This window comes from Pan paniscus, chromosome 11 (genome assembly GCF_029289425.2).
Source record: "Pan paniscus chromosome 11, NHGRI_mPanPan1-v2.0_pri, whole genome shotgun sequence".
NCBI classification, from domain to species: Eukaryota; Metazoa; Chordata; class Mammalia; order Primates; family Hominidae; genus Pan; species Pan paniscus.
In genome coordinates, this window is record NC_073260.2 from 28601018 (window position 1) to 28624860 (window position 23843).

Below are 23843 nucleotides of genomic sequence, written 5' to 3' on the forward strand. Positions count from 1 at the left end.
ACTAGCTGTGCTTCAACATCCCAGAGGAGACAAGGAACTAGAAGGAGAAATCAGTCCATCAGCTCTACTGCTGTAGTTATTGCCCACAACACTGTTGCTGCTGGAGACCTGGTCTATGCAGACTGGTGGATGCTTATTCACTGTGCAGTGATCTCTTATCTAGTCCAATCTCATGCCTGTGCTTTGGCAAGGGCTTAGGCAAGGGCTTTGGCAAGGGGCTTCCTACTTTAGCTTCATGCTGCTTCCCAATTTTCATACCTTGTGTTGAGCTCCAGTACCATCCCAAACTTCCTTTCCCTTCTGGTGAGTGTTTCTGGGGGGCTTTGCTTGCTTTCTTGCTAGGGGAACTTGCACGAGACCATCTCAGTCCATTCTGATGAGTCCTTCTAACTTTGAATCTTAGGCACGAGGAGTTGAGTTTCCTCCAGGAAACCAATGGCTTCCTGAAAATTACTCTGTCTCACCTTCAGAGTATAACAAGGTATTCATGGGAAAAGTGGACTCCAGCAACTGACAAAAAGCTTCTCTTTTGTCTTTCAGTCATGACATTAATGACCTCACCTTACATTTGCTTAAGTAAGCAGGTACCTCAAGTGATATATTGTGCTCCTACTATTTGAAATATATCCCAAGAATACAAATACCATATAAGAAGTTTTTACAGTGTTATTTATAATGATGCAAAATGTATAACAATCAAATATCCTATATAATCATTCGTTGAATCATTATTATTATTTTTGCTGCTGGAAAACAGAGATATTTGAGATGCTTGTCCTTCTGGAATTTGTTCCAGTTTTTTTTTTTTTTTTTCAAGATGGAGTCTCACTCTGTCACCAGGCTGGAGTGCAGTGGCGCAATCTCAGCCCATTGCAACCTCCACCTCCCGGGTTCAGGCGAATCTCCTGCCTCAGCCTCCCAAGTAGCTGGTACTACAGGTGTGTGCCACCACGCTCAGCTAATTTTTGTATTTTTAGTAGAGACGGGTTTTCACCATGTTGCCCAGGATGGTCTTGATCTCCTGACCTCGTGATCCACCCCCCTTGGCCTCCCAAAGTGCTGGGATTACAGGCATGAGCCACCGTGCCTGGCCTGTTCCCAGTTTTAAGGCCTTTGTTCCTTTGCTATGGATGTTTTTTCAGTGCCTAAAGCCTGAGTTGCTTGAATACAAGCTTTCTTTTTGGCATTTAGAAAAGCCAAAAGCAATTGGAGAGAATATGTTAAATGTCTCAAAAGGGAAACTAGGGAGAGGAAAATGCCTTTTTTAAACAAGCAGGATAAAAAAGTAGCAACAGAATGGAGACGCTTCTCTAAGGCTGAGGAGACAGGTCTTTGGATTCCAGTGGTGACGGGAACCCACTCTCTAGGTGCCCTGGTGAAACGGCATGACTCCCAGGGCAAATGGTTGCTTAGAGCACCTAAGGAGACCGAACCGTAGGCACAGGAGTTCCTAGACTGACTCTGTAATGATTTGAATGTCCAAGTGTGGCATAGACATGGCAGAAGTCCCAAACTTCAAATGACTACATATACTTGCAATGGGCATCTCAGTGGTGGTCAGTGTAAACCAAACCCTAGAACATTCTTACCAAATACTGTACTCTGCTTAAGACCCCAGAGCCTTTGCATGACCCACTCTGGCAGGAGTGAGTAGGCCCAATAAAGATTAATAATAAAAGTGAATTTCTACTTTGAATCAAAAGATCATACTCTCGACAACTACTGATTTTTATCATCTTTCAGAGTCATTTTTCTCGCCCACAAGGTAAGGTTATACACAATTAAGTTTCTATAAATCTATCCCTGAATATTTAAAAAATCTGAATTTTCAGAGTAGTGACACAGGTTTTTCATTTCCTCCAGGTAAATTTTCAGAGGCGGCTTTTAGGTTAAAAGCCATGGACTTAGAGATATGATAAACACTTCAGCTCTGACCTCTTCACCTTCCCCTCACTCTTGTCTTGAAAGTGTTTTGCAGTGAGTTACTTATAAATAAAGGGCCCTCCAAGATTCTAGCAGAGAGAGATGGGAGAGAAATGATTGAGATTTTAGGTGAATATTTAATATATAACAAAGTTGTATTAAAGTTTTCTAAGGGTTTTTTTTTTTTTTTGAGACAGAGTCTTGCTCTGTCACCCAGGCTAGAGTGCAGCAGCGCGATCACTGCTCTCTGCAACCTCCGCCTCCCGGGTTCAAGTGATTCTCCTGCCTCAGCCTCCAGAGTAGCTGGGACTACAGGCACCCGCCACTGCGCCGGCTAATTTTTGTTTCTTTTTTTTAGTAGAGACGGGGTTTCACCGTGTTGGCCAGAGTGGTCTCAAACTCCTGACCTCATGATTCGCCCACCTCAGCCTCCCAAAGTGTTGGGATTACAGGCGTGAGCCACTGCGCCCGGCTTCCAAGTTATTTTTAAAATAACTATTTTGATACTAGAAAAAAATGCTCATTTTTAAATCTAAATTTGAGATCTATGTACAATTTTAATAAAATCCCATCCATGAAAAAAAAATAAAGGGCCCTCTTTCCTATTTGTTTTTGTTCTCCTACTAGAGGCTAGAATAGACTGTCCTGCTCTCATCTTATTTGCTTGCCTACCTTGGACCTATCTTTTAAGACTTATTTCAGAAACTGTCTTCCTCTGGAAGTGCCCCTTGATTCCATGGTCTGGGTTAAGTTCCCTACGCTGTGTGTTCTTGCAGCAAACTGCTCTATATAGCACCGGATCCACCCTGTTGTTTTAACTAAGCAAGTTGCCTTCTCCAAAAAAATCATGTTGTTTTGGTTTGTTTAGTTTTTTTTTTTTTTACAAAGCAAATTCCAAGGAAGATTGTGATACACATCAAATTTATCTAATCTAGAAATTCACAGAGGGATGCAAAATTGTATTTGGTGAAATAGGAGTACATGTTTTGGAACCAGGCTGCATGGGATCAAATCTTGGGCCCACCACTTGCTGTATGGCCTGGTGCAGGTTATTTAATCTCCCTGTAAGCCTATTTCCCATAAGGTTATTGTGAAAATTAAGTGAATATATTTATATATAATATATTATAATTCATATTATATATGTATATATATTTGTGTATACATATATGATACTGAGAATAGTGCCTGCCAGTCCTGATTGTGCCTGCCACATAGTAACTCAATTATTACCTAAACTGAATACTATTTATATGGAGAGTTTTAGGACTCTTCTGAGGTCTCTGCTGAAGTATGGTGGTGTGGGAAGAGCTAGGCCCTGGATCACAGCCCTTCTACTCTCTTTTCCCACCCTGAGTTTGCCCAACACATGAAAGGTCTTGTGAACACATCTGTGTTCATTCTTCTTACAATGGCTGCTCCTTGGACAACCCCCAGCCTAAAGATATGACTGCCAGAGGCACTGTCCACTCAAGGGTAGAGGGACCCAGAAAAGGGCCAGTGGCAGAGCTGAAATTCTGGGGCCCCTCATATCTGAAATATGGTTTAAAAGAAGGGAGTCAGTTTCTAGGTAGGCATAGCCCTTTGGCCCCTGGGACCCTCACCCTGTGAGAAGGATGGTGCCTGGAGAAAGACCAGAGTGAAATCCTCTTAATCACAGTGCCCAAGTTAGTCTCCTCTTGCCCAAATCTAAGAGTGGTACTGGTCTGTGCTGTGGAACATTCACACCAAGTGAGACTCACTGGTGCCAGTTGATAGAATACATTGCTTAGCGCCAAGCCTGGAATTGTCTTTGCTGAGCATGGTCCTTTTGTGGTATTTGTGAAATATTGTCAAATCTACTTTGAGAACTTTCCCATGCGTGAGCAAAGATGTGAAATTCTTGACAATAGGAAGAATTATGGTTTACCAGACTCTAGCTGGGACACTTCCCCTTTCTGGTTTCCAGCACATAGACACATTGGCCTCCGGGAATGTTCTTCATCAGAGTTACAGAAAAATCTCAGTTTCTTCTTAAATGCCAAGAATCCAGATTATAACAATGAAACAAATAAGGGACACACTATAGTTTGCAAATACTAAAGGGGATAGAAGATTGTTTCTCTGTACTTTTTCTTCCTCTTTCCTTGTCTGTTCTTAGCATTTGTGACACTCTGAGAACTCCAAAAGCCTGGGAGAAATCTTTTTTCTTTTTTGAGACAGAGTCTCACTCTGTCACCTGGACTGGAGTACAGTGGCATGATCATGGCTCGCTGCAGCCTTGACCTCCTGGGCTCAAGGTATCTCCCTGCTTCAGCCTCCAGAGTGGCTGGGACTCCAGGTGCACACCACCATGTCCAGCTAATTTTTAATTAAAAAAAATTTTTTTTGTAGTGATGGGGTCCTACTATGTTGCCCAGGCCGGCATCAAACTCCTGGGTTCAAATGATCCTTCTGCCTTGGCATCCCAAAGTGCTGGGATTATAGGCATGAGCCACTGCACCTGGCACACATATTTTATTACTAATGTAATAAAATTACTAATTTTATTACTAAATTATTTTTTTAATATTTAGTAATTAATTACTAAATAAATTACTAATCTTTCTTGAAGGGAAGACTTAATTAGTGGACTAAGTGTGTATTGTTATTATTGCATAAAAAGGTAGAATGGGCAGTTTCTGTTTTATTTATTTTGTAACTAGCTCAGGTTGAATTTGGAAAGTTAGTTCTTTCCTTTAAAGTTCACCTACTTCTTCAACGAGAAGGAAAATGGAATCTTGGATCAACCAAAAAGAATTGATTTTGTTACAATGATTTATGCCATATCTGTTAGCAGTTTTAAGGGAAGTCTTCAACATATAAGGCTAGTGTGTCACTATTATTTAATAAGATGACTGTGTCTATAAAAATAAGCTAGACAATAAGAAATCTTCCCAAATTGAAAGTTGGGAAGTTAAGAAACCCTTCTTGAAAGGATTGCCTTTGAATAACAGGAACTGTCTCATGTGGAGACGCCTGAGAGGTTACCCACTTCTGGCCCTTGCCCCAGGGTGGCTCATATCCAAAGGCCAAAGCAGGAGTATAACAGTTCAATCTTCTTTGCCTCTGGGTAGGACAATCTTTGCGGTATAACTCATACTCCAGAGCTCTCTGTGAGTGCAAGCTGAGGTCACACTTCAGCTGATAACACACCTTTGCCCAGCTCTTTCACTAACCAAACTTCCTTCTATCACTCCCAGAGGCATTTCCTCTGAGAGCACTCCCTCCATAAACCACTTGCACAGGAATCTTTATCTCAGGCTTGGTTTGTCAAGAACCTGACGTGATATGGTTTTGCTGTGTCCCCACCCTAATCTCATCTTGAATTGTAGTTCCCATAATCCCCATGTGTTGTGGGAGAGACCTGGTGGGAGGTAATTGAATCATGGGGGCAGTTACTTCCATGCTGTTCTCCTGATAGTGAATGAGTCCTCATGAAATCTGATGGTGTGGTCTTTTCCCCTTTTGCTCAGTACTTCTTGTTGCCACCATGTGAAGAAGGACATGCTTGCTTCCCCTTCTGCCATGTTTGTAAGTTTCCTCAAGCCTCCCCAGCAGTACTGAACTGTGAGTCAATTAAATCTCTTTCCTTTATAAATTACCCAGCCTTGGGTATGTCTTTATTAGCAGCATGAGAATGGACTAATACATGACCTAACCCTGTATCCTAAGAGTAGTCCTAGGAAGCATACCCTAAGGTTGAGATTCTGGAGTCAGATCATTTGCTGATAGCAATGAGAACTCCAGCCCTTGGAGACGTGGAATTTCAACAGCCTTTGAAATGTCGTAGCAGTGCAGTTACTAATGAATTTATTTGTGATGAGCAGGTGGAAGGATATACACTAATTCCTGCAATGTCTCTGCTTTCATAGAACTCATTGCTATTTAAAATGATCTGTTTATATTTTTGTTTTCATATTTATTATTTGTTCATTAGTAGAATTAAAACTCCCCCAAATCAGACTTATCTTGTTCACTAGTATTTCCCCAGCATCTGTGACAGTGCCTAGCATTTAGTAGCTAATCACTAAGTATTGGTCAAATGAATGAATAAAAAATTAATGGAGGATTTTAAGGAAGGAAACGGAGAAGAAGAACTGTTGCTAGGAGTGAGGGGTATGGACCAGGCACTGACACCAGAAAGGTAATCATCTATTTTGAGTTCACTGCCGCCCCTCCTCCCAACCTCCACTGCTTCCTGCCAGGTGATAGTATTTTAGTTAGTAAATCTAGGGAAATAGTCTCTATTTAGCCTCTCAAGGATAGAACCAAACAGATGGTTTCTACCTCTATTGTATCACTCTTGTTTCCTGTGAGTCTTGTCTGTTAGCATGACGCCATGTGTTTTCCATTTTGCAGAAATTTATCCAAATCCGTAGTCCATTGAGACCACAGGTGGTGAGGCAAACACATGCTCTCTCTCCATCTTGGACTGGAAGCCCATCTAAACATTTAAAATTCTACGATAATTATACTTAATGTAATTATTACTATGTCAAGGCTTAAGTCTGCCATTTTATTTGTTGCTTTTTATTTGCTCTGTTGTTTTTTTTTTTTCTGTTTTCTTGTTCTTGCCTTCTTGTGGGTTACTTGAACATTTCTTAGAATTCTGTCTTGATATATCTATAGTGGGTTTTGTTTGTTTGTTTGTTTTTGAGACACAGTCTTGCTCTGTCACCCAGGCTGGAGGGCAGTGGTGTGATCTCGGCTCATTGCAACTTCTGCCTCCCGAGTTCAAGCTTTTCTCCTGCCTCAGCCTCCCAGGTATCTGGGAGGCATGTGCCACCACACCCAGCTAATTTTTGTATTTTTAGTAGAGACAGGGTTTTGCCATGTTGGCCAGGTTGGTACTGAACTCCTGACCTCAGGTGATCCACCTGCCTTGGCCTCCCAAAGTGCTGAAATTACAGGTGTGAGCCACTGCACCTGACCAATAGTGTTTTGAAGTATATCTTTTTGTGGAGTTTTGTTATGGTTGCTCTAGGGATTACATTATACATGCATTATACAGTATGTATGTAACTTATCACAGTTACTAGTGTCGACATTTTACCAGTTCAAACAAAGTGTAGAAAGGACCTCCTTTTATATCGCTTTAGCCTCCTATGTTTATAATATATTGCCTTAAATATTTCCTCTATATGCATTTAGAGCTCAGAGGCATGAAAGTCTGAGTTGTGGAAGAGGACTTTTCTGACTCACACCTGTGGGAAGTTTGAGCTCCTTATTACACCTGGTGAGGGAGAAGTCTAGGATCCACACTCGGTCTTTGCTGGCGTGGGTGGAGGTGAGGCCATTTTTTTTGTTTGTTGTGTGTGTGTGCGCGTGGTGTTTGGCTAGAAGAGAGCAATTATTGTCTAAAAGGTTTCTGTCTTGCTAGGTGCCCTTTTCCTGGTGTTTTGTCTAAAGATAGCAGGCTTTAGTTGGGGCTTTTTTTTGTTTGTTTGGTTTTTTTTTTCGGTATATGCCCGCTGGCGTTTCTGTGTTGCTGGCTTCTTCAGCTTCAAGTTTGAGATAGCTGAGGCCCAAAGAAAACCTAGAGAGCTCACCAGAATGTCATTCCTTGACTCTGTCTTCTTCCTAGATGAACTGTCTACTTCTCTCCACTTTTCCACGTTGGTTTTCTATGTGATGTTCGGGTTTTTAGTTGTATTTAGTGGAAGGAAGAGGAAAAAGCACATCCACCCCCTCTTCTTATAAGTAGAAGTCTACTGTGTAGATTTTTATATCTTTGAATGTTGACCCAAGTGAATGTATTACTATTAAAAATAAGTAAATAAAAAATAATGCAATGAAAACAGTAAAAAGCAGATAGGAGATGTAATGAATTACAAAATCAGATTAAGACATTTACCTATCTCAGAAGAAATTGATATAAAATGTATACAATGAGGCTAAAGATAATAAATATGGAGGGTAGATCTAGAACATACATTGTAACAGGATTCCCAAGAAAAACTAGACTGTTCCAGGATCCACACTCAGTCCAGGTGGAGAACAATCAGTAGAAGACAAACAGTAGAACATACTTGACAATTCACAAAATGCCCAAAAACAGCTGGTAAAAAATCTGAAAAGCAAACAATATCTGCAGGAATTTAAAAGAAAAATCAAATTTAAACAGGGAGCTAAAGTTTCTCAGTTATCAAACTGGCTAAGAATTAAATTTGATGACATGCTAAATTAGCTGAAGTATCAGAAATAAGCACTTTCAAACATTGCTATTGGTTGTGTAAATTGTTGCAAGATTTCTGGAGGGTAATTTTGTAACATATATTAAAATTCCTAAAAAGGTTTATTGCATCTGACCTAATTATGTTAGTTCTATTGCTGTATCTGCAGGAAATAGTAAAAAGATCTGTGTAATGATTTAGCTATAGTATGTCAGTTTTCTATATAATTGCAAAAAATTAGACACAATTATATTAGCAAAGTCCTTGGAAGTATTTACTGTGTATTAGGTACCTTTCTAAGCCTTTTCTACTTATTAAATCATTTAATCTTTCCAATAACCTATGAGCTTGGTGCTATTCTTATTCTCATTTCATAAATGAGGAAAATTGAACACAAAGGGGTTAAGTAAATTGCTAGGATTTGACAGGCAGCAGACTCAGCCCTGAGTCCATATATTTCAACACTCCATCTGCTGCCTGTCTTGATAACACTTATGCAACATCCATATACACTTGATAACATGTATGCAACATCTAATGATTTATTATGTCATCACCAAAATAATGCACACATTGATATTTAAAATATAAAAAAGTTCTAAATTTATTGTTAATGGAAAGCTGTTAGTAAATAATACAAAACAATCTTAGAAAAAAAATCTAAGTGTAGATTTTTGAAGTGTAGAATATTTATGTCAAACAATTAATGATTTTTCCTTTAGGGCTGTGTTGTTCTGGAATCATCTTCTAGTTTCTGTTGTGAATATAATGTATTACCTGTTAATGCTAAGTTTGGGCAAGTGCCAGATAAATTCACAGTTATTGCAATAAGAAAATAGATCTTTCATAAGAATAACTAAATTTTCTCAGAGTTCTCTGAAATTGGATGAGTAGATACCTACTTTCTTCCAAAATTGTCTCAAGTATACAAAAATTAAAAACTAGTTTCATATAGCTTTGCAAAGCTTATTAGAAACAGGTTGACAGTTATAGAAACAGAGATAAAGATGTTTTCCCTAAAATATTTGAGGTTTATTATTTTAAAATGTCTTAAAAATTATGTCTCCAAATTGCTTGAACCTGGGAGGCAGAGTTCTGGTGAGCCAAGATCACGCCACTGCCCTCCAGCCCAGGCAACAGAGCAAGACTCTGTCTCAAAAAAAAAAAAAAAAAAAAAAAAAAAGTGTCTCCTTGATTTCTCAAATAATTCAGAAATTATTTGAGAAATGAATGAGAAATAAATAAGAGTTGATCTACCATTTGATACAGCAATCCCATTTCCTTTGGTATACACTTAAAGGAAAATCAATCATTCTGCCAAAAGGCACATTGTACCCATACGTTCATTGCAGCACTATCCACAATAGCAATGATGTGGAATCAACACAGTTGCCTATCAATTGTTGATTGGATAAAGTAAATGTGATACATATACACCATGGAATACTATGCAGCCAAAAAGAACAAAATCATGTCCTTTGCAGCAAAATGGACACAGAAACAGAAAAGTAAATACTAAATGTCCTCAAGTATAAGTGGGAGTTAAACATTGAGTACACATGGACATAAAGATGGGAACAAAAGACACTGGGGAATACAAGAAGGGGGAGGTCTCTGAAGAAGGGAGGCAAGGGTTGAAAAACTATCTATTGAGTACTATGCTTACAACCCGGGTGACAGGTTTAGTTGTACTGAAAACATCAGCACTACACAATATGTCCACATAACACACTCGCCCATGTACTCCCTGAATCTAGAATGAAAGTTGAAGAAAAAAAAGGAATATAATACCCTCTACCTCCAAAAAAAAAAAAAAAAATGTGTTTCCTCAGGCATTTCCTGGTCATCTTTGCTTTGTTCTTAGAAATGAAATTTATTTGTGGTTTTTTGCTCTCTCAGTGTCACTCCTCTGTAAGTCTTTCTCTCATCTTTGATCAGTTTATTCTTTCTTACCTGTCACTTCTGAGGGCACTCTGGGAATGGGCTAAAATTAGGGCAGCTGCTTTTTTAGGTTGCCATAAACAAAGCAACTGAGTGATGTCAGGCAAAATGATGCTGAGAGTCTCCTGAGAAGGTGATCTGAGTCAGAAAGTGACTTAAATGAGTGAAGAGAAGATAAATACATAATACTAATGGACTGTCTTAAGATTCTTAAATATAATGCATCCAAATAATTTTAAAAATCAAGATAGCAGAAGAGAAGGTGACTTTAAATTATGTTTCATCCATACCTGAGTAAAGCATCAATTGAAATAAGAAGGAGCATCACACTAACCACCACGGTGTCAACATGGCTAAAAAAGAAAGTCAGAAAGCAGTGTCATGCCAACACTTCTAATTTTAATCACAGCTCTAAATGGTCAAGAACACACCCAGAAAATGATAGTGTGTATCTAAGTCTGGGTTTTTTTGTGGTTAACATCTCTCTGACGTAACCTTAGATACTACAGGTGGTTTCTCTTCTTATGGGCAAAATGCTATATACGGTGTGTACTTTCCAGAGACTGTGGTTTGAAAGAGCAATGCTGGCCAGTTGCATAATTACAGGTCTGACGATGAAGGTTGTAAGAAAAACTAACCCTGCTGAATCTCTTAGAAGTTTTTAATTAAGAGGGATTCTGTAAAGAAGACATGTAACAGCTTACATGTAAAGGCTTACCTTGATTTTGCTTCATTCAGAGGACATGACCTCTTAGAAGGCAAGGTAAACATCTAGACACACATAAATCTTTGTTTGTAATGATAAGAAATGTACTGGCAAATATATCAGACCCCCACACCTATGGGTCTTTCCTGTTGATGTAGTTTCTGACCTTCCAATATGTAATGACTCAGTACTGAAGGCCATGTGCGAGTGGTGAGTGGTTTCTCTGGTGATCTATACCAAAATAAGGGCTTATAAGTGTTCTATCTTGGTGGCTGTGCTACTGAAATAGATCTGAAACAAGTAAAAGAATAGTTACCTGAAATACACTTGCTATAAAGCTTTGACTCCACTCTAACAGGGATCCCTCTTCACAATAAAGAACACTACGGTTAAAATGATGGAATGAGCACCATATCGAGTTCTCCTCTCCCAGATTCTCACGGAGTGACACATAGACCATGCAGAAAAGGAAACAGTCAATCGTGCTGCAAATCAGGAATGGGTAACAGATAAATGCAACCCATTTGCAGCTGGGGAATTTCTGCCAGCTGTAATGGGAATGGGCAAGGGTATTGAGAGCTATTAAAATGGATACAATCTACCCTCTTTAGAATGAGTACGTAAGTCAGCAGCACTAGGACACTGCAAGTGTGTATTTGCATTGGAGAGGCTCTGAGACTCCTCCTTGGTATCAAGGCAACACCAAGCTCCATAGCAGTTTTCAGCTTTGCTCCTAGATCAAGCAGAAAGCCTAGTCCTGAGGAGGAGAATCTAAAGCTATCATCTATAACATAGTTAGAAATGTGCGTGTAAAGTTGGGGAGAGAGGTTTGAACTAAAAATTAAAAAATCTCAGCATACAGATGGCATTTATAGCCTTGCAACCAGAAGAGATCACTAGGGATGAATACAGATAAAAGGGAGATGTCATCCAAGGATTGAGGTGTGGGCTGTTCCAACACTAAGAAACAGAAAAAGAAGGAAAAAAGAAATCTGGAGGCAAACAAGACGAAGGAGTGAACCGATAACTCCTAAACTATTTCAACTATTCCAGAGAGGACTCTTGATGAACATGGTAGTAAGAGCCTTTTCTTTTCCCCTCAAGATTTCCCCAATATGACAGTAAATGTATATGAATAAGAATCAATCTATGTACATGCTGAAACCAATCCAAGTGCCATCACTTTGACAAATATTCAAAAAGCGGAAAGTATCTTAGTGTTCTTATCCATGGGTAAGACAAGGCACAGGAAAAACTAAATTGCAGCTTTTGCAATACACACAAGCCAAGCGTGAGGGGAGGGGAGATGTGATTTCACATGTATAAAGTCTCAATGCTCTGAGTCAGCAAATACAGAGACAGGGGTGGGTTGTGGGTTGTCAATCAGGATGGTCGACTAGAAGATTGTGTATAGAGCAGGTGGGCCAAGAGGCCTCATGTCTATCCCTGTAAACTGCTATCTGAATAGATCAATTTGCCTGAGAGGTCGTTGGTGTGGGTTTGAAGGGTCCTAGGTGTGAGGCAATACAGAAAATGGGGAGAATATCATACTCTTTTGGGTAATGGAAGCAGTGAAAGAATAGCAAGCAGCTCTCCTGGGAGTGAAATACGTCAAAATATTGTATCTCAGAGTACAGTCTTCCATCACTTTGGAACTGTGGGGATTCTGACTCAGGCTGCCTATACTTCCCTATGAGCCACATAACCAGAGCCCAGAGGTAGCCATCCCACGGAAAAGAGGTCATGCTGGGTGAATATACCAACAAAACAGCAAAGGGACCCCACTTCTGCTACCAATACTAACCAGAGCAACTCTTCATTTGTAATTATGTATGGTGAATAAAAAAAATCATCAAAATAATTTTTGGAAAAAAGGGCACGAAAGAAGAGAGGCAGAAGGAAAAGGAAAAATAAATATTAGGAAGAGAAGCGAATGTAAAAGTTTTGTGATTTTTAAAAATATTTCTTCCATAAAATAGAGGAAATAAGAATTAATGTATATTAAATTTATCTTATCAAATTAAAATAATGGAATACCATTATTTGGCAATGCATAAATACATGATCACATAATTGCAGGTATTTTATTTTTGTTTTTTGATGTTTAGAATCAATCTAGTCAAAACACCTAAATCTTAATTTGTTCCAGAACAAAATGCAAATATTCAAGATTCATAGAAATGAACATATAGTTGACAGCGTAGAAATAGGTGTATAGTTGACTGATTGTGAGAGTAGAGAGCAGGGAGAAGTGATGGAGGGAAATTTGGAAGCTCTAATTTTATGTAGCATAATCCAGAATCAGTAGGTAACCTTTATTTAGAAATATTTGTGAAAGTTGTGATAAACAATATAACATTAGAAGTTAACATATCTCAGGAAAAAGAAAGGGAGTTTGAGTCAGAGTGCTGCATATTTTTAAAAAATTGATCAATTCAGAAAGAGAAATGCAAACCTATTTGTTAGAATTGCACTGGTAATCACCAGAAGAACTAACACTATAAATGGGTGAAGTGGTTAGCACTTAGGCTGGGACTAGAGATGAAAAGGAAGAAGGGAACTTTTATTATTTTTTAAATTTTTACCCTCTTGTGAGTTTTTTTAAACAACATTTTTATGTATTACTTTCATAAATAACAATTATTTAAAAATAAACTAACCAAGATTATAGAGAAAAACTCCTGAGTTTTTCCTAATACAATGCTAATACAAATGCTAATGCCAATACAAAACTCTAACAGAGAAGAAAATGAAAAACTTTTAATTTTATGAACTTATTAATATTGATGCAAATATATGTAAATTAATTTGGTATTTAAGTAGAAGATTGATATGATTCGCCCAAAAAGTTTATTCCTAGAAGACAAGGATATCGCTACATTAGGAAATAAATTCATACAATTGTACATATTAACAAATCATTTAGGGAAAAAAGCCACAATCATCTGAATGGACGGAAAAGTCAACATTCTTTTCTGATTGATAAAACCTACAATAAAAGACAAATAGAAGTCTATATTTTTAACATGATAAAAGTAGTTGAAACATATATCACAAAATTTAACTCCTTAATATATAAAGTGCTCTTACAAAGCAACAAGAAAAAGATATACCCAGTAGAAAAATAATAGTAGGAGGCAAATCACCAATCAAGTATCCTCAAAACATTAAACAATGTTCAATTTTATTAGTATTTAAAGAAGTGTAAATATAAGCTATGAAATAACTTTAAGCTATTAGCTATTATATTGACAGAGATTAAAATGCTATACTCAGTATTGGTGAGATTGAAATAAATGGGCTGTCTTATCTGACTAGGAGAGGTACATGTTAATAAAATAATTCAGGAAGGTAATTTTTTAATATATTTACAAAGTATTAAAAGTGCATTTATCGTTTCATCTAGAAATTTCACTTCTAGGAGTTATAGCTAAAGAAATCACTTAAGATAAATGCTTACAAAATTTAGCAACAGGATGATCAAAACATTACATTTTATAATGGAAAAATAGAAATAAACCAAATGTCTAACAGTAGAATAATAGTTATGTCAATTACGATAAATCTGTATAATACTATTCAACCATCAAAATTAATGTTGCACATGAATACTTGTTCATGTAGAAGATGTTTAAGATATATTAAGTGATAAAAGCAAGGCTTGAAGTAATGTAGCAGTATGATCTTATTTTTGTTTAAATTATCTATCTATCTCTCTATCTATGTATCATCTATCTATCTATTTACCTACCAACCTACTTACCTACCTGTCTATCTGAAAAAGGCTGGAAGAATATTATGATGTTAATGTTAATTACCACTGGTTGGTGTTTTTTCATTTTTATTATTGTCTATTATGATTATACATATTATTGTATATTATTGCATATTATTTTTCTTTTCAAACATAATATATTACTTTTATAAGAAAATAAGTAAATGTTATTTTAAGGTAAAGTAAGTAGATGTGATCTCTTGTGTAAAGTATGAAAAAGGCTTAATAGGCTTTTTACAAGATAAATCCCATAATTCGATTAGAAAATGAACACAGCAGAAAAATGGGCTGTAGACAATTGCCAAAATAAAAACTGTTAATGACCTAGGAACAAGAAACATTCAACCTGACTAGTAATTTAAAAAATAAAATTAAAAAGAGGTTCTCTTTTTCTATAACCAAAGAGATAAAAGATTTCTAAAAAACAGAAAATTATCTATGAAAGCAAATGTTTAGGGCTATGAGATCTCTTGTACAATGTAGAAGTGGCAGTAATATTTCTGCAGAATATGAAACCACATAACAGAAGTGTTAATATTGTACATGCCATTTGGTCCAGACATTTCCTTTCTCTGAATTTTCATAAAAAGAAATGTGGACATGAACAGATAAGGATGTTAATTACAGCATTTTTTATAATGATGAAAATTGGAAAAAACCTAAATGTTCAAAAATACAAGATTGATTAGCTAAATTACAGTATATGAATCAAATAGAATATTATTCCAAAATTGGGTTTTTAGAAGAATATTTAATGACGTGGAACAGGTTCGTAATATACTGTAAAATGAAAAGAAAGTGTTCTTTTTCTGCTCCACCACAATAGCAGAGAATATGTTTTTGGGTGTCATGTGAAAAATACTCTGGTATCTTACCATGTTTGGTATTTGATCACTAAAAATGACTGCTGGTGCCTTACTGATATCTGTCCTGGCACTTGGTAACAGTGACACTGTGAGTGTCTCTCTTTTGTCTACCTTTTTGAATGTATATGATGATTCTACCATGAAAAAAAATCTTATTTAAAAAAGTAAACAATATTGGTGAATAATGCATCTATACTCCTGTGATTCAGAACATTAGATCGAGCACTTAGGGAATAAGTCAGTGATCTTAACTTGAAAATGTAATTAGAACTCATGAAAAAATAAACATGTCACCTATTAGATGTTATGATTAACTTAAATTGATAATGCTGAAATATACTTTTTTTGCTATTCATTAAAAAGACTTAGGAAGTTAATAGAATAAAATATAGATATAGAGTGTGCTTGAAATGACATGCAAATTACAAATCACTTCCACAGAGTTACTGAGGTTCAGTTATTGCTTCTATCATGTACAGAGGCTCTACAGTATAGTGGTTGAGAATTTGGCCTCTTTTGGTCAAAAAGTAGGCTCTGTTGCGGCTCTGTTGCTGTGTGCACTCGGGCCAGTTGCACAATCTCTCTGTGACTGTTGGAGGCTGAGCTTGCAGTGAGCCAAGATCGTGCCACTGCACTCCAGCCTGGGCGACAGAGCGAGACTCCGTCTCAAAAACAAAACAAAACAAAGCAAAACTAAAATGTATATAATGATAGTACCAACATTACAGGGATGTTGTGAGGTTTAAGTTCATATATTTAAAGGCCTCAGAATACACATGGTAAGATTTCAATAAATGCTAGCTGATATTATAATTTTTATGATTACTGTTACTCTATTTTCTGTCAGCCTGACTTCTATGTCTGTCTTTTACAACAAAACTTTATCAGCGGAGAAAGCCCGAAGCTGTCTTTGAATTTTGCAGAGCATACATGAACCATCTAAAATAAGCCATGGATATCTATGCTCAAGTTCTAGACTTGCTGGTGGCCCTCTCCAACTTTTCTGCTTTGTTGGCATCTTGACTTTCTGTTTTAGACGCACGCTGCAACTTTATTCTTTATTCAGTCATTTGGATTACAGTATCAATTTTGGACTTAGACTCATGATTTTTATCTGAAGCACTTCTTTAGGTCTCAGTCCTAAATGCTGACCTCGCTATTTATGAACCAGAACTGTGACTAAGGACCGCCTTACTGTCGTTGTATCCTATAGAATCTGTTCAGGCCTGAAATGAGAGGAAGGCCAGATAATAGACAGGGTGGGCAATGGTAGAGGTTGAGTCATTGGCTCTTGGGTTGAAGGGAAGAGGATGTCAGCAGGAGGATTTTAGGAAGTAAAACTAATAGAAAACTGATGATGAAAGAGAGGGCAAAGTCTAGGAAAATTTCTACATTTTTGTCTTGGTTGCCTGGAGACACTATGAATAAGAAATGGCAGGTTTCCCACCAAAGATGTCAAGCTGTTACATGAGGCAGATTTGGGGATTTCAGGCAGAGTTTTCCAGCAGACAGTGAAAATCTACTTTCAAGAATTCACACCATTCCTCCAATGCCCTAACTACCAATTAGTCTGAATTAAGATAAGCTGGTATAGAGTAGACTGTTATTTTCTCTTCCCTGTTCGTTTTCAGGAGAATTTGGGTTCATGCTATATCAGAAATAAACTCAGATCATGTATGGACTTAGATAAAGATGTATTGTGTGAGGATCCACTGAGAAAAAATCTGAACCCCCAGGAATCTGAGTTCCAGAGCTGCTGCTTTTTTTTTTTTAAATCATGAAATACAACAAAATCAGTTAATATGTCATGCACAAAGTTGTTAAGCAGAACGATATTAATTCTACAGCCAATTGAATTTGTTTCTAAAAGGAATAAAATGTCAGAATGCACAGAAATATCAGTTTTGAAATAACTCAGAGCCACAAGTGTATCTTATGAAATCTCATATTATAAATTATGGTTTAAGAGATTTAAATAGACTCTAGTAATAATATTAATAGGTGAGAATGTTGAAATGTGTGACTTCAAAGGCAAATGCAGAAAAAATAGTAATACTTTGCAAAAGGCATATACATATCAATCTACAATGGTATTTAAAATGTTATTATTTCTGCCAGAGTGTTTATTACATGAATGAAATAAAAGAAAAAAATAGCTTAATAACTAAAAAAGGACAGAAGTCCTGGAAAGAAGAAGAAATAAAGATTAAAGCAATGGAAAAGATACCAATACAATTTTTAAAGGAAAAGGTAAATCAGTAAGATACAAAAACTTGTTTCAAGAAAACTTGAGGAATAAAATAAGCAGACTTAATTCATGACAAATGCACAGAAAGGAAAAAAGGAGGGGCACAGGACAGAAAAGGGAACTCAGAGTTACAGCCTTGCTGATTTGCTGTTTCATTCCTTAGAAACCCTCTATCAATAAAATGTAACCACAACTCTGCAGAATACAAACAAATATAAAATTATGCATTAAATGCAAGAAAGATTTAATAAAACACTAAGACTCGTCTTTGGGGGGAGACAGAATGAGTGGCTTTTCCTTCTTTTTAGTTTTCTGTACTTCACCTAAGTGTCTCACATGACGATTAAGCTACTTTCACAATGGACAGGAATTAACTCAATTAAAAAATGAAGCTCTGAATCCCATTTTATATTAAAATTTAATACAGCAGAGCTTTACTCTGTGACCAGCTACTTTGGAAACTGAACAGGATGACATTCTTCCCTGTGCAGTGTGTATTACAAACCTTCATGAAGAAGAATAGTTGTCTCCATTATCTGACACATTTCCTAGCCTGTGTTTCCAATCACTGGCTTTCAATGGGTCCATCTACCACATGGGTTTTGCACTGTCTTTGCTCTCCCTGGGAAGCAAACAACACACTACTCATGTTTACTCTTACTCTTTCCTATGTGGGTCTTTTTGGGCCTCTGGTGTAGGATTCCCCTGGCTCACAGAGTCTGAGAGGAAACTGCAGCATTTTATTTGAACGTCTTCAACCTTAGACACTCACAGTTCCCTCTGCCCTCTCACACATGCGTTCCAGAATTCGGTGAATACTGGTGAAACTGGGTCTGTCTGCAGGCAGCTTGCTCCAACATAGACGCATGAGATTGTACAGCTCCACGGGGCAGTTCTCAGGGCAGGAGAGGATGTTGCCATCTCGCACGTAGTAAATGACCTCCTCATGGGCCATCCCATAGTAGGGCTGCAGGCCATAGGAGAAGATCTCCCAGAGGACCACGCCATAGGCCCACACATCAGACTCTGTAGTGTAGCGGTTATAAAAAATGGACTCTGGTGGCATCCAACGGATAGGGATAGCGTCGTTTTCATTAGCTTTGTAGTAGTCTGCTGAGTAGATGTTCCTGGAGAGGCCAAAGTCAGCAATTTTCACCACCATGTTCTCGCCCACCAGGCAGTTCCTGGTGGCTAAATCTCGGTGAACAAACTTACGTTCCGAGAGGTAAGCCATGCCAGCTGCCACCTGCCTGGCAATGCAAAGCTGCTCAGCACAGGAGAGGGGTGGGGGCCCAGGGCTGGAGACCTGAGCCCTCATAGACAAGTCACTGTGACTGAGGCTGCACACGGTGTGAGGGGACATGCTGCGGAGGAACTCATTGAGGTCACCATAGGCCATGTATTCAAAGAGCAGGCACATTGGCTTCCCGACAGCACACACTCCTGGAACCAAAAGACCATCCCTGTTAGTCTCAGTTTCTACAATGAAACAATGGAAAGAGCACTCCAAAAGCAAACGACCATGTCAGAACATATGAAGCCCTGTTTTTTGTTGTTGTTGTCGTATGTTTGTTTTTTAATATTTGTATCCTTTTAATCACAACACAAAAGGAGTCTCAGCTAGGAAATGCACTCTGGGTAGTGGGGTTTCTGTCCCTTGGCTAAAGTTTTTGAGGACTTCCAGCAGAGCACTGTTGTCCTGGGCACTTGTCATAAGTACATCGTACATGGTGCATCAAGTTCATGGTGCATATAAGTACATGGTGTATCAGTTCTCTGGAGTGGCTCTTCTCTCTGAAATCTGGAGGCCCTGGTTTTTTGTTGACAACGCCATGGTTGAACCCTGACCCTATTTCTCTGCCTAAACATCTCCTCTTTGCCTTTAAGATTCAGTTTATTACTCTCCCTAGGGTGCCTCAGCTCCTGATCCTTCCAGTAACTGTTAGATTTTCCTACTGTCATCCTTTCACAGAGAACCTACCATCCTATTTTATAATCATTTGACTATTTGAGGTTTCTCCCCAACGTTTTAGCACTTTGAAAGGAGAGATTGAACCTTATTCTTCTTTAAAAATTCCCCACACCTACCACGTGTCTGGCAGAGCAGATGCCTCATAATGTTTGGTGAGTTAATTTATGAATGGATGCTTGCTCTGAGTGTGTAATGTAATTGCTGTCTGTTTCTGTTTACTTCTATGAAGGATGTTAATAAGAAAGATGTATCAAGTTTGGAAACAATAACAAATACAATTCAAGTGTCTTAGATGAAGTATTTAAGTTGCTGCAGTAAAACATTTTGAAATTTAGGTTTTACAATGTTCATGCTACCAAAAAAGTTAATATAAATAAAGTCTTAGATTTAAAGCCAGAAGATCATTTTCAAATCTTAAAGTCTTGATATATTTGAGAGGGAAACTGGAGAACTTGGAATATTAGATAAGGTGGGCATAATTTCACATCATCTTAAAAATAGATTATTAGATCTATTGGGTTTTTTCAGGCAAAAGTTAAAAGTATCTGTTTGAAAAAGAGGAGAAATGAGGAATACTGCTATCTTGGCTTATTTATTTTGGCATTAATTTTTAATTCCAAGGACCTCAATTAGCACATTTCTGTAAACTAAAGGGAAAAAATAAAGAAATACCAACTGGATAATACTTAGAAATTTCTTCTGTGGGATCCTTTTTGGATAATCTTTAGTTAACAGGGACTTACCTATCTCATCAACTGGCTTTACCATTGTTATGCTGGTTGAGTTGATTTAAAAATAATTTCTTATACTGGAAAAAAATGACAAAATATTTCTCTGAGAAATAAAAAAGTTTTGAACTAAGTTGATTTAATGAAATTTTCCACTCTGATAAAGAAAATACTATATAAAAGATTTCTACTTTGTGATTATTATGAACAATTATATATACATGTGTATAGATATAATTTACAATTATATATGTATATACATTTATTTAAGACCTCAAAATGTTTTCTATATTGTAATTACTTGAACCCAACTCTTAGCTGGGACTTCAAAATAGAATAATTATTGAGAGGAAGACTGTATTTTATTCATCCTTGTAACCTCAGGTCTAATACTACACATGGCTCACTATGGGTTTTCAATATATGTTGATGGGTGGATGGATGAATTAATGGATAGGTGGATGCATGGATAGATTTAAGGATGGATGCGTAGATGGATGGCCATAAGAAAACCTCATGCCTAGCCCAAGCCATGTCTTTAAACTTTAGCATGACATCTTCAATGAATAATCTCACCTGATTGTTCTACTGTTTGCTCCACTGCCAGAATATTCCCTAAGAGTCTATAATATTTAATGCCTACTCCCATTCTAAAATTCTGCATATTTCTTTAGTTATACCATTTTTCCCAATTTATGACTACGAAACCATTATCCACTAGGATTTCAATAAAAGGGAAACAATTTTTAAGATACGAACATGTTCAATAAGTGGCTGATGTATCAAATATATAAAACAAAGTAGATTTCTTTTATTGATAGAAGTGAATTTTATGGATTTTCCCAATTTCCCTTTCTTCCACTGTTGTCATCTTATTTCACTGGGATTAACTTACAAGAAACTATGAGAGTAGTGGAATCACTTGCATGAATGATTACTGCTTATGTATACTTGATAAAAAATAGAACCTGTGTTCATTGGATATCCAAATGGAATTTAGATATAGCATTTAACAAACGGCAACATAAGTTTCAGTTCTTGTTGGACAATAAAAATGAGAGAAAACTCCAAGTAGTGATGTATAAGCATGCTACTGTGGTTAAATTGGAAAACTGTACACAGTTTCTGTTTGAATCAATTTCAGGAATTCAGGATGTTATAAACTGTATATGAATACAGAGTCAACATTTTAAGAAAAGTTGAAACAGGAATTGCTTGATAATCTTGAAAATATGCATGTATATATGTTTGTTTAATGACTAAATGTATACTATTTGAGAAAGTAAATAAGGAGGGTAGGGGGCAGAAGCCAGATTCAGATTTTTGTGTGATGAAGAATGAATAAATGAATGTTTAGGAGTTGAGGAAATGGAAGAAGTGTTTTCAAGATGAATTGTTATATACTGAATATCCTTTATTCATTTATTGAACAAATATTTATAGAGTGCCTACAATGTGCCAGAAACTATTCGAGATACTACTATAGAAATTCTTGCTTTTAATATTTATCTAGATTCCTTCCAATATCCTGACCACTAAATTACTTTACTTCCTTTCCTTAGACCTCTGCCCAACTTCAGCTAATCACTCACATTGTCATACCCCTGACTTTGTCATTCCATACATTTGTATACCTCCCATAATCTCATTTTCAGTTACTCTACTTGTTGTTCATCACTTCCTCCCTTTTTCACCCTAGTTCACTGCCTCGACTGCCCTAACTCTAAAAATCCTTTGACCCCACTGAAACTTTTAATCTATTGATCCTACCCCCTTTTAATGATCCCTACTTTCTTCACGTTTTGTCTTCCTTCCTTAAACAGCTTAAGTTCCTTGATCAATCATAATAATCACTCCTTTGCATACACCTCTCTTATTTGCCTCAATTTGACTTCAACTTACTTGTGTGGCAAAATGCTAATTCTGGTAAAATTTAACTCCTCTTAACGAGTCTATGCCCAGCTGGCGGCATTTGGATAAATACACAACCATGCTGACCGGTCTCATGTTAAATGTGTAATCTCTAATTTCAAGTAAGCTTTTAATGTTCTTGCCAATCATATTATGTTTCTCTAGTCCATTTTATATTTTATGTAAAAATGGATTTTCTTAGATGACAATTTATTTCTTCTCTTTCCTCAAATCTTCAACTCTTCTCCCATTCCTCACTCTCAGATGAGATCTTGATTCCTACCTCACAAAGAAAACTAAATCAATCAGAAGAGACTGGCTACAATCTCCAGCCAATTCTCTCTTATTACTGTGGTTGATCTGAGCATTCTCTTTACAAAGGCCAATCCATCCAACAGTGCCAAGATTCCATTCCCTCTCACTGTTCAAAGATGTTACTTCCACTATTTGCCAACCCTGTCATCAATTTTTCTCTTTACGGGATCATTCTCATTAATTTACAAATGTGCTATTACTTCCACATGAAAGGAAGCATGCTTCTTTCTGCCCCCTTCAGCTCTATCCATGTTCCTTGGTTCACCTTTATGGCAAAACAAGTTGTTTATACTTTTTCTCCAAATTTTCTCTTCCTCTTCTTTTGAGCTCACTTACATTTCCTCTTGCCCCCAACATTCCTAAGAAACCTCTCTTCTCGGGGTTACCAGTGAACATCCATGTTTACAAATTCAAGGTCACTTTATAGTCCTTCTCTCACTAGACTTAATGCATATGACATGCTCACTTTCACCTATTTAAAATACTTCATTTGACATCCAGGACACCACACTCTCTTGATTTACTTCTATTTCATTGGTTGCTCGTTTTTAGTTTGTTTTTCTTGTTCATCTCCTCTTTCTCACACTAAATACTGGAATGCTCCAGGCCTTGGTCCTTGGACCTCTTCTCTGTTCTGGCTTGCTTTCTCCATACTTAGGTGTCTTGCCCAACCTCATGGCTTTAAATACTCTGTGTACTGCAATAGCCTTGGATTCATGTCTAACCAGATCATCCTTACCAGAACTCTAGGCCTCCATATCCACATGCATCCTTAACTTCATGTGGATCATGTGGATGTTGAATAAGCATCGCCAAAAAACATGTTTTTTTTTTTTTTTTTTTCCAGATGGAGTCTCACTCTGTCACACAGGCTGGAGTGCAATGGCACAATCTTGGCTCACTGCAACCTCCGCCTCCCAGGTTCAAGCAATTCTCCTGCTTCAGCCTCTCAAGCAGCTGGGATTACAAGCGTGTGCCACCACACCCGGCTAATTTTTGTATTTTTAGTAGAGATGGGGTTTCACCATGTTGGCCAGGCTAGTCTCGAATTCCTGACCTCAGGTGATCCGCTCGCCTCGGCCTCACAAAGTGTTGAAATTACAGGCGTGAGCCACAGTGCCTGGACAAAAACCACATCTTTAAATGAATTCCCACTCTCTCCACTAAAGGAACCTGTTCCTTCTGAGTATTCCTCAACTCAGCCAATGGCACCTCCATTCACTCATCTGCACAGCCAAATACTTCGATACTATCTTTGACTTTT

The 23843-nt window shown here is 37.4% G+C and overlaps 1 protein-coding gene across 1 annotated transcript in view; it reads right to left on the reverse strand.

The window, feature by feature from the left end:
* Positions 1-8014: 8014 nt before the first annotated feature.
* Positions 8015-23843, reverse strand: part of MUSK (muscle associated receptor tyrosine kinase) — a 137969-nt gene continuing 122140 nt past the window's right edge. Inside the window, exon 14 of the mRNA XM_034967957.3 lies at positions 8015-19096. Coding sequence (XP_034823848.1) covers positions 18414-19096 — 683 coding nt within the window. The 3' untranslated portion in view covers positions 8015-18413. The remainder of the gene's footprint in view (positions 19097-23843) is intronic.